At 42.8% G+C, this 12,403-nt stretch overlaps 1 protein-coding gene across 1 annotated transcript in view; it reads right to left on the bottom strand.

Annotated features, from left to right (window-relative positions):
• Window positions 1-12,403, bottom strand: part of ubr1 (ubiquitin protein ligase E3 component n-recognin 1) — a 43,723-nt gene that overhangs the window by 29,682 nt on the left and 1,638 nt on the right. The window contains exons 3-4 of the mRNA XM_023994484.3: window positions 12,085-12,163; window positions 11,843-11,953 (exon numbers count right to left, since the gene is read on the bottom strand). Coding sequence (XP_023850252.1) covers window positions 11,843-11,953; window positions 12,085-12,163 — 190 coding nt within the window. The remainder of the gene's footprint in view (window positions 1-11,842; window positions 11,954-12,084; window positions 12,164-12,403) is intronic.

Raw genomic sequence — 12,403 nt, 5'->3', positions numbered from 1 at the left:
GAGAGAATTCTAACCCACACAAGTGGCTCAGAGTAGTGCAGCTCATCCAGGATGGCACATCAATGCGAGCTGTGGCAAGAAGGTTTGCTGTGTCTGTCAGCGTAGTGTCCAGAGCATGGAGGCTCTACCAGGAGACAGGCCAGTACATCAGGAGACGTGGAGGGGCCGTAGGAGGGCAACAACCCAGCAGCAGGACCGCTACCTCCGCCTTTGTGCAAGGAGTAGCACTGCAAAATGACCCTCAGCAAGGCCACAAATGTGCATGTGTCAGCATATGGTCTCACAAGGGCTCTGAGGATCTCATCTCGGGACCTAATGGCAGTCAGGCTACCTCTGGCGAGCACATGGAGGGCTGTGCGGCCCCACAAAGAAATGCCACAACACACCATGACTGACCCACCGCCAAACCGGTCATGCTGGAGGAGTTGCAGGCAGCAGAACGTTCTCCACGGCGTCTCCAGACTCTGTCACGTCTGTCACATGTGCTCAGTGTGAACCTGCTTTTCATCTGTAAGAGCACAGGGCGCAAGTGGCGAATTTGCCAATCTTGGTGTTCTCTGTGCAAATGCCAAACGTCCTGCACGGTGTTGCGGCTGTAAGCACAACCCCCACCTGTGGACGTCGGCCTCATACCACCCTCATGGAGTCTGTTTCTGACCGGTTGAAGCAGGACACGTGAACATTTGTGGCCTGCTGGAGGTCATTTTGCAGGGCTCTGCAGTGCTACTCCTTGCACAAGGCGAGGTAGCGGTCCTGCTGCTGGGTTGAATTTATCATCTAGTAGGCTTTGATTCAATTTCCAATATCCTCGCCCACGTGGAAATTCTGTAAGAGTAATATATATGCCAATTATGTGATGATCCGACCACATTCTGTCCCCTATCAACACTTTTTAAACTTTTGGTGCCAGAGAGAATGGCATAAGAAAGTAGTCAAGACGACTAGCTTGATTAAGCCTCCGCCATGTATATCTCACTAGGTCAGGGTATTTAAGTCTCCATATAGTATCCACTAATTCCAATATATCCATGACATTCATGATTTCCTTAAGTGCCTGAGGGTGATAGTTTGTAGTGTCATTTCCTTTCCGGTCCATAGAGGTATTTAAGACCGTATAAAATCATAATAATAGAGTCTAGTGTTGCTTGTAGAGTTGATAAATTCTTATATATATTTTCAAAGAAGCTTGGATCATCATTATTCGGACCGTATAGGTTAATAAGCCATATCTGTTTATTGTCCAATAACATATTTAAAAGAATCCATCTACCTTGATGATCTGTTTGGACAATTTGCACATTTAGATCAAAATTACTATTAATTAAAACCATCACCCCTTTTGAATTTCTTTGTCCATGGGAGAAATATATTTCGCCCCCCAGTCCTTTTTCCACAAAACTTGATCGAAAATTGTTGAATGAGTTTCCTGTAAACAATAGATATTATATTCCTTCTCTTTTAGCCAGGTAAATACTGATTGTCTTTTCTTATTATCTACTAAAAAAGCCATTACAATTGTAACTGGCTATACTTATTTCACCACTTACCATAATGAGACAACTTTCAATTCTATTTATCAAAATATATGTTTGTAAACATACCATTAAAAAGTAACATGATGATTGAGTGTCTATATAGCTGCACCATGATATTTGCATTGCTACTAAGTAAACCTACAATTGGTCCCCACTATTCCACCCGCTAAAAGCCCTCCTCATCCCGAGTTGGATTGTCATCCCAATGCCCGGCAGACCACCCCCGACCCCCCGGATCCCATAGCCCTGAAAAGACTGGGATCCATCATTCGGAAAGAGCACACAGTGCCATTTACAGAACAGAAGTAGATCAACAGCCAAATGCATTTCCATCGCCCTCACCTCGATTTGTATTATATATTTATTTTTTGATGGCTATATATTTTTTTAATCCCGTTTCTTATTTTCCATAATTAGCCATTAATATTTGTAGTAATGTAGGCAATTCATGCAAAGGATTTTACCTCTCACCAGTCTCGCCATTACCAAAATTACATTATTGCAAGCAATTATTATTAGCAAACAATTATTGTGAATCATCCTCTATTGTCCCTAACACCTTTTACTCCTTCGCAACAGTTGTGGGATACGCACCTACACACTCAAACCTTTTCCCCCACATAACTATAGGCTCACATTCTCAACAGTTGCACCATCCCAGAGCCCAACTCAAGAAAGATCTTGATTTACGACTGCATATACAGGTGCAGCTGTATGAGAAGGCCTGCAAGACTGTGCAAAGAAAATGGGCAGAAATGGGGAGATTTTATTAACCATTGTCATGTCCAGGATGATGGGAGGTCAAATGTACCCCTTTTCCCTGAAAGAACCACAACACTGTCCCCCGTATTGACCATATTCCCAAGCATCTCCATGCAGTCAGACTTTTGATTTTGTGCCACCAGGGCCAAAATAATATACCCCCTCTGAATGTCCGAGTGTGACCCCCTCCCCATGGGTTACTGCAGCTAGTGTTGCCAGCACTGCAGCTAGTGTTGCCAGCACTGCCACTGCCTGGGTGGGGGGCACCCCACCGGAATCCCCACCGGCTAGGTACAAGGTCGTCAAGGTTCTCATAAGCAGCTTTGAGAATTTCCTTGTATAGAATGCTCTCCCTTTAGGGGGCTTTGGCTTTGCAGGACCAACCCTGCTTTTGTGTTCCAATTAGTTATATTTGAAGAAATATAGAAAAGCTATATTTTTTGTTGTATTATTACAATCCATAACCAGGCTAGAATTGTGTTTCATTATTTTCCTCGTCTATAAGAACTTCGTAATTTTTTAAAAACAGACATGAAGTAGTCTTTGTGTCTCTGAACAACTGGTTATCAATATATAGTTTATCGATGACGAAAGCTACTCGTTTCCATTTTAATCTATTTTCCTTGAAAATTGGACACAGAACTTTACGTCGTTCTGCAATTTCCTTCGGGAACTGGTCATTCATGCCAATTTTGGTCCCAGCAAGTCTTTTACCCAGGCGTTTAACCATTATTTTATCTTTAAAAGAAGCAAATTTGGCAACGATTGGGCGTTCATACCTCTGCCCGAAGCAGTGTGCACGTTCGAGTTGGATTTTGTTGATAGAGAGCTTCAGATTCCACGCGAAGCTAAGGAGGAACTCTAACTACAGATTCAGGAACTTCTCATTTTTTCTCTTGGATACCTGTAAGTACGAGATTCTCTCTCATGGATCTAGTCTGTAGGTCAAGTAAGGCTTCTCTCAGAACAGTGTACTCCTTTTTAAGTTCATTCATTTCGATTTCAATCTTATTGACTGTCCCTTTTAGTTTGTTTGTATCTGTCTCCAATGTCGCAGCTTTTTCATCACACATCTCGAGGCTTGCCTTCAACTCTTTTATATCCTTACTGACTAATTCAAGCATACCCAGTTTGTAATTTATTGATTTTAACAAATAGGTTTCGACCTTTACCATTCCCGGTGGTGAAAATATTAAATTGTCTGTAGAAGGGTCACATTTTCATTTTGAAATAGGTTCCCCTGTCTTACTCTCCATCATGTTTAGGTGTTGCTTGTTTTTGTAATATTTGTCAATACATTTCTCTAGTCTTAAGATTTGTTTTGTTATCCAGATTGAAGGTTATCACCCACCAGATTGTGTAGTGCTAATATTTAGTCTAACTTTCCGATATTGAATATTACGTTTTTATCTTGAGGTGCTCTACATAACTACGTTCAGTCTGCCATCTTCAGTCCGCCATTACCTACAACTCTGGTTGGACGTAGTGCCAAATTGACTAATCTCTTAACAAAAGAGGAAGACAAGACTATCTTCTAAACTGTACACTACATAATATGGCATAGACTAGGTTGGACGATATACCGTTTCGTAATAGAGACGTTAAGGCCGCACGATTAATCGAATTCAGATCGAAATTGCGATACCCATATCACAAGAGACTGCGATTATCTCCTTTCTTTGACACTACGTTAAAAATAAACTATGGTACCTCCTCCAAATGCGCTAGCCTCATTCAATCTCTACATGCACAGAGGATGCTGACCAATAACAAGCGGGCTCTCTTACTCTGCATGGCATGCACACGCTTGCCCATCACAAGCTTCCCCGCTTAGAGCGCGCAGTTAGACGCTGGAAAGGGCTTCACATTGTGTCGGAAACACGAGTGCTGCTAGTGCCAACGAGACCACCGATTTGGTGACAGAGCATCTTCAGTGGTATGGCAGCATTTCGGCTACAGGCAAACCGATGTCAACCAAATACAAGTGTTATGGAGACAACACCACACAAGTATTCAATAATTTGAAGAACCATTCCCTACTTTATGACAATTGCATGGTGAAATGTTTTTTTTAAATTAATTGACAGCAGAAAAGCCTCTCAGCCACCTATGTTAAACAGGCATTGACTGCTGATGCGTTTTTAAGTTTAACACCCTACAAAAAAAAATCCCGCCTACACATAGAAATCCCAGAAGATATCACCTATCACAAACAAAGATATGATTCCTATTTATACAGTCAGGAAAGACGGCTTCAAGAACATGATAAACATTGCTCATTTGGCTTGTCAACTAAAACCCTCAAACTTTTACAGATGCACAATTGAGCACATCCTGTCAGGCTGTATCACTGCCTGGTACGGCAACTGCACCGCCCACAACCGCAGGGTTCTCTAGAGGGTGGTGTGGTCTGCACAACGCATCACCGGGGGCAAACTACCTGCCCTCCAGGACATCTACAGCACCCGATGTCACAATATGGCCAAAAAGATCATCAAGGACAGCAACCACCCGAGCCACTGCCTGTACACCACGCTATCATCCAGAAGGCGAGGTCAGTACAGCTGCATCAAAGCTGGGACCGAGAGATTGAAAAACAGCTTCTATCTCAAGGCCATCAGACTTAAATAGCAATCACTAGTACAGAGAGGCTGCAGCCTAGGTACACAGACTTGAAATCATTGGCCACTTTAATAAATGGAACACTATAGTCACTGTAATAAATGTTTACATATCTTGCATCACTCATCTCATATGTACATACTGTATTATAAACTGGGTGGGTCGAGCCCTGAATGCTGATTGGCTGACAGCCGTGGCATATCAGACCGTATACCGCGGGTATGACAAAACATTTATTTTTATTACGTTGGTAACCAGTTTATAATAGCAATAAGTCACCTTGGGGATTTGTGGTATATGGCCAATATAACACGGCTAAGGGCTGTGTCCAGGCACTCCGCGATGCATAGTGCATAAGAACAGCCCTTAGCCGTGGTATATTGGCCAAATACCACACCTCCTCATGCCTTATTGCTTAATTCTATACTATCTACTGTATCTTAGTCTATGCCACTGACATTGCTCATCCATATATTTATATATTCTTAATTCCATTCCTTTACTTAGATTTGTGTGTATTTGGCATTCGTTGTGAAATTGTTAGATATTGCTATACTGTTGGAAATAGAAGCACAAGCATTTCGCTAAACCTGCAATAACATCTGCTAAAAACGTGTATGTGATCAATAAAATGTGATTTGATAAACAAGCTGGACAGGAGATACAAAAGTATTGGTATAAGTCTCTCACTGTTGCCGCCTGCTACTGACCCCCTTCAGCTCCCAGCTGTGCCCTGGACACCATCTGTGAATTGATCGCCCCCCATCTAGCTTCAGAGTTTGTTCTGTTAGGTGACCTAAACTGGGATATGCTTAACACCCCGGCAGTCCTACAATCTAAGCTAGATGCCCTCAATCTCACACAAATCATCAAGGAACCCACCATGTACAACCCTAAATCCGTAAACATGGGCACCCTAATAGACATTATCCTGACCAACTTGCCCTCCAAATACACCTCTGCTGTCTTCAATCAGGATCTCAGCGATCACTGCCTCATTGCCTGTATCCGCTACGGGTCCGCGGTCAAACGACCACCCCTCATCACTGTCAAACGCTCCCTAAAACACTTCTGCGAGCAGGCCTTTCTAATCGACCTGGCCCGGGTATCCTGGAAGGATATTGACCTCATCCCGGTCAGTTGAGGATGCCTGGTCATTCTTTAAAATAACTTCCTCACCATCTTAGACAAGCATTGCTCCTTCAAAAAATGCAGAACTAAGAACAGATATAGCCCTTGGTTCACTCCAACCTGACTGCCCTCGACCAGCACAAAAACATCCTGTGGCGACCTGCAATAGCATCGAATAGTCCCCGCGATTTGCAACTGTTCAGGGAAGTCAGGAACCAATACACGCAGTCAGTCAGGAAAGCAAAGGCCAGCTTTTTCAAGCAGAAATTTGCATCCTGTAGCTCTAACTCCCAAAAGTTTTGGGACACTGTAAAGTCCATGGAGAACAAGAGCACTCCTCCCAGCTGCCCACTGCACTGAGGCTAGGTAAAACGGTCACCACCGATAAATCCGTGATAATCGAAGACTTCAACAAGCATTTCTCAACGGCTGGCCATGCCTTCCTCCTGCCTACTCCAACCCTGGCAAACAGCTCCGCCCCCCCCGCTGCTACTCGCCCATGCCTCCCCAGCTTCTCCTTTACCAAATCCAGATAGCAGATGTTCTGAAAAGAGCTGCAAAACCTGGACCCATACAAATCAGCTGGGCTTGACAATCTGGACCCTCTATTTCTGAAACTGTCCGCCGCCATTGTCGCACCCCCTCTCTCCTTCGTATCAATCTGAGATCCCCAAGGATTGGAAAGCTGCCGCGGTCATCCCCCTCTTCAAAGGGGAGACACCCTGGACCCAAACTGTTACAGACCTATATCCATCCTGCCCTGCCTATCTAAGGTCTTCGAAAGCCAAGTCAACAAACAGATCACTGACCATCTCGAATCCCACCGTACCTTCTCCGCTGTGCAATCCGGTTTCCGAGCCGGTCACGGGTGCACCTCAGCCACGCTCAAGGTACTAAACGATATCATAACCGCCATCGATAAAAGACAGTACTGTGAAGCCGTTCTTCATCGACCTGCCAAGGCTTTCGACTCTGTCAATCACCAAATTTCTTATCGCAGACTCAGTAGCCTCGTTTTTCTAATGACTGCCTTGCCTGGTTCACCAACTACTTCGCAGACAGAGTTCAGTGTGTCAAATCGGAGGGGCATGTTGTCCGGTCCTCTGGCAGTCTCTATGGGTACCACAGGGTTCAATTCTCGGGCCGACTTTTTCTCTGTATATATCAATGATGTTGCTCTTGCTGCGGGCGATTCCCTGATCCACCTCTACGCAGACGACACCCTTCTGTATACTTCTGGCCCTTCCTTGGACACTGTGCTATCTAACCTCCAAACGAGCTTCAATGCCATACAACACTCCTTCCGTGGCCTCCAACTGCTCTTAAACGCTAGTAAAACCAAATGCATGCTTTTCAACCGGTCGCTGCCTGCACCCGCACGCCCGACTAGCATCACCACCCTGGATGGTTCCGACCTAGAATATGTGGACATCTATAAGTACCTAGATGTCTGGCTAGACTGCAAACTCTCCTTCCAGACTCATATCAAACATCTCCAATCCAAAATCAAATCGAGTCGGCTTTCTATTTCGCAACAAAGCCTCCTTCACTCACGCCGCCAAACTTACCCTAGTAAAACTGACTATCCTACCGATCCTCGACTTCGGCGATGTCATCTACAAAATAGCTTACAATACTCTACTCAGCAAACTGGATGCAGTTTATCACAGTGCCATCCGTTTTGTTACTAAAGCCCCATATACCACCCACCACTGCGACCTGTATGCTCTAGTCGGCTGGCCCTCGCTRCATGTTCGTCGTCAGACCCACTGGCTCCAGGTCATCTACAAGGCTATGCTAGGTAAAGCGCCGCCTTATCTCAGTTCACTGGTCACGATGGCAACACCCACCCGTAGTACGCGCTCCAGCAGGTGTATCTCACTGATCATCCCTAAAGCTAAAACCTCATTTGGCCGCCTTTCCTTCCAGTTCTCTGCTGCCTGCGACTGGAACGAATTGCAAAAATCTCTGAAGTTGGAGACTTTTATCTCCCTCAACAACTTTAAACATCTGCTATCTGAGCAGCTAACCGATCGCTGCAGCTGTACATAGTCCATCGGTATATAGCCCACCCAATTTACCTACCTCATCCCCATACTGTTTTCTTTTATTTACTTTTCTGCTCTTTTGCACACCAGTATCTCTATTTGCACATGATCATCTGATGATTTATCACCCCAGTGTTAATCTGCTAAATTGTAATTATTCGCTCCTATGGCCTATTTATTGCCTACCTCATGCCTTTTGCACACATTGTATATAGATTCTCTTTTTTTTCTTTTTTTCCCCCCCTACTATGTTATTGACTTGTTTATTGTTTACTCCATGTGTAACTCTGTGTTGTTGTCTGTTCACACTGCTATGCTTTATCTTGGCCAGGTCACAGTTGCAAATGAGAACTTGTTCTCAACTAGCCTACCTGGTTAAATAAAGGTGAAAAAATAATTAATAATAATTGGGACTAGGGCTGACCCCAATTAGTCGACTGGTCAATTGTTTGGTCATTAGCCTGTTGGTCGACTGAGATTGTTTAAGTCAAGCAGCTCTCATGAGGACCGCCACAGGAAAGGAAGACCCAGAGTTACCTCTGCTGCAGAGGATAAGTTCATTAGTTACCAGCCTCAGAAATTGCAGCCCAAATAAATGCTTCAGAGTTCAACTAACAGACACATTAACATTAACTGTTCAGAAGAGACTGTGTATCAGGCCTTCATATTCGAATTGCTGCAATGAAACCACTACTAAAGGACACAAACAAGAAGAAGAAACTTGCTTGGGCCAAGAAACACAAGCTATGGACATTAGACCGATGGAAATCTGTCCTTTGGTCTGATGAGTCCAAATTCGATATGTTTGGTTACAACCGCTGTATCTTTGTGAGATGCAAAGTAGGTGAACGGATGATCTCTGCATGTGTGGTTCCAAACATGAAGTATGGAGGAGGTGTGATGGTGTGGGGCTGCTTTGCTGGTGACACTGTCTGTGATTATTTAGAATTCAAGACACACAACCAGCGTGGCTATCACAGTATTCTGTAGCAATATGCCATCCCATCTGGTTTGCGCTTAGTGGGACTATCATTTGTTTTTTAACAGGACAATGACCCACAACACACCTCCAGGCTGTGTAAGGTACTATTTGATCAAGGAGAGTGATGGTGCTGCATCAGATGACCTTGCCTCCACAATCACCCGATCTAAAACCAATTGAGATAGTTTGGGACAAGTTGGACCACAGCCAACAAGTGCTCACCATATACTGGAAAAGCATTCCAGGTGATGCTTGTTGAGAGAATAACAAGAGTGTGCAAAGCTGTCAAGGTAAAGGGTGGGTACATTGAAAAATCTAAAATATATTGTTATTTGTTTAACACTTTTCTGGTTACTACATGATTCCTTACGTGTTATTTCATAGTTTTGATGTCTTCACTATTACTCTACAATGAAGAAAAACTTTTTTACTAAGAAAAACACTTGAATGAGTAGGTGTGTCCAAACTTTTGACTGGTACTGTACATGGAAAAATGCACGTTTAAAAAATACACGCTTAAGAACAGACGACTTTCAGTCGACCAAGATTTGTTTTTTGTCAGGGACAGCCCTAATTGGGACAGTGACATTTTCTGTTTTTTTTGGCTCTGTACTCTAGCACTTTGGATTTGAAATGATACAAATGACTATGAGGTTAAAGTGCAGCCCATCAGCTTTAAGGGTATTTTCCATCCATATTGGGTGAACCGTTTAGAAATTACAGCACTTTTTGTACATAGTCCCCCCATTTTAGGGGACCAAAATTATTGGGACAAATTCACTTGTGTATTAAAGTAGTCAAAGGTTTAGTATTTGGTTCCATATTCCAAGCACACAATGATTACATCAAGCTTGTGACTTGACAAACTTGTTGGATGCATTTGCTGTTTGTTTTGGTAGTGTTTCAGATTATTTGGGGCATAATATAAATTAATGGTAAAAAATGTAGTCATTTGAGTCACTTTTATTGTAAATAATAATATAGTATGTTTTGTGATGGTGAGAGGTTAGCATGTCTTGGGGGTATAATATTTGTGCTTCTGTAACGTTCCTCATTATTCACGATTCATTCAGGACTATCTGTAATCCGACAGTAGGCTACGTGTTACATGTTAAGGCACTGACTTATATTTCAATTATAATAATGATTGAGCCTACTTATACAATCATACGCTTCCTAATTGGGGCGGCAGGGTAGCCTAGTGGTTAGAGCGTTGGACTAGTAACCGAAAGGGTGCAAGCTCAAATCCCTGAGCTGACAAGGTACAAATCTGTCGTTCTGCTCCTGAACAGGCAGTTAACCCACTGTTCCTAGGCTGTCATTGAAAATAAGATTTTTTTTCTTAACTGATTCCATCTGCAGTCTATGGCTGCCTGAATAAATAATTAACTTAGGTTATTTAATAACTCAATAGTAAAATAAGAAATCAGAACTAATGTTATTAATTAAATGAATAAGTGCTGTGCTTATAGCACACTATGTTATGTTAAAAATGAATCATGTTTCATATGTAGGTGTAATAATCATATCTATTATCATATGTGTAACAATGTTAGAAAATATTTGTTTAATTTGGTTTTGTATTCAGTTAGCACAGAATGTAGTAATTCATATGATCTCATTTTAGAAGTGATGTTCTCCACCCTGACACCCAAGAAGACTCAAGGTTGTAATCGCTGCCAAAGGTGCTTCAAGAAAGTACTGAGTAAAGGATCTGAATACTTATGTAAATGTAATATTTCAGTAATATTTTTGTTTTATATAAATTTGGGGTAGTGTGTGTAGATTGATGAGGGGGGAAAAAATTATTAATCAATTTTAGAACAAGCCTGTAACGTAACAAAATATGGGAAAAAGTCAAGGGGTCTGAATACTTTCCAAATGCACTGTAAGACCACAATCAGAAGTGTACAGACTATCAAAAAGAACACAAACGTTATTCAACACATAGGCAAAATAACACATAGGTAGAGCTACAGTCAGTTTGTCTGTTTATCTATTCTAGACACCATGTCACACTACCATGTCAAAACAGGGGATGTAATCTATCACTAGACATTAGGTCTGGGACATCACCCGCCTGAAAGCTTCCTTGTTTGAAACCCAGTGTTGTCATGTGATGTGTCACTAAAAAGCAGCCTACAGGGCAGCGGCCAGCCTTCAATAGAGGCACCTGCTGTTTACGGATAGAGGCAATGAGCCACATGGGCCTTCTGTGTTTGCTCACCGCTCCTGATCTTATCAGAGGAAGGCCCAGTAATCTCAACACACTGGGTAAGGAAAGCCAGACAACACCTGGGCTGGGCTGCATAAGTAATCAGTACTCAACCACTTTTGTTTCATGACTGTCCACCACACTGTTCAATGACTTGAATGCCCCTCCATTTAGGCCTATTTATAATTGTTTCTTATCAAGATTATCAGCAAAAACCATTCCATGTTGATATGGAAACATTGTTGATGGATGATAATAACATAAGTGGACCAAGTTAAATAGAACGTCAGTAGACTGCCTTTATCTCATCCCCTTATTTTCCATAAGGCCTCTCTGCAACCACCCTCCCTCTGTCATTCCAGCTCTAATTTGTTTTGTGATGGAGGCTGACCAAGTGTCAATTTCCCAGACACTTTCTTGTTGAAGGCCAAAAGTGCATTCTCCAACTCAAGACAGGAAAAGAAGCACACTGAGGTCATCAACACAGAATGGAAAAATAAAATGTGACCCCCCCCCCCTTCTCTCTTCCGGCTGTTATGAAACGCACCGTTTCCATGGCAGTGGCAGCCCCTGGGTCGTGTTTGGAGCAGCAGGGCCCAGTCTTCCAGGCCTCCATATCCCCACAGTCACAGAACCCCCCTCCTGATGAAGCGTGCATCTATAAGAATCACACAACATCAAGGATCAGTAATGGACACGGACAGCAGGTGAGATTTCACGAGATGTTATCAATACTTATGTTAAACACTAAAACCATCCAAAAAAACACGTTTTAAAACGGGAACTTACTTTATAACGATGGCCCTTGTGCACACTGTCCTGGAAGCAGTCCATGCACAGTACGCATGTGGGATCTATCGCACAGTCCCTGTAATCAGACCCGCAGGAGGTTAGTCGTAATTTGATCACACACATCTCAACAGTTGGCTCGAAAACACAGTCACACACTAAAATCTGATACAGAATTAACTTAACTATTAATTAGAGCCAGTTAGGCTAAGTACTGTAGTGTTGTAGTGTGTGAGGTGACCAAAAGGTAGGCCAATTAGGTAATACTAGAACTGCAGCTTTTGCAAATCAATTCTAAATAACTATTTTGATATATTTA

Source organism: Salvelinus sp. IW2-2015, linkage group LG9 (genome assembly GCF_002910315.2).
Source record: "Salvelinus sp. IW2-2015 linkage group LG9, ASM291031v2, whole genome shotgun sequence".
Taxonomy (NCBI): Eukaryota; Metazoa; Chordata; class Actinopteri; order Salmoniformes; family Salmonidae; genus Salvelinus; species Salvelinus sp. IW2-2015.
Note: the sequence above shows the minus strand (reverse complement) of the source record. Positions and strands in the feature narration are given on the sequence as shown.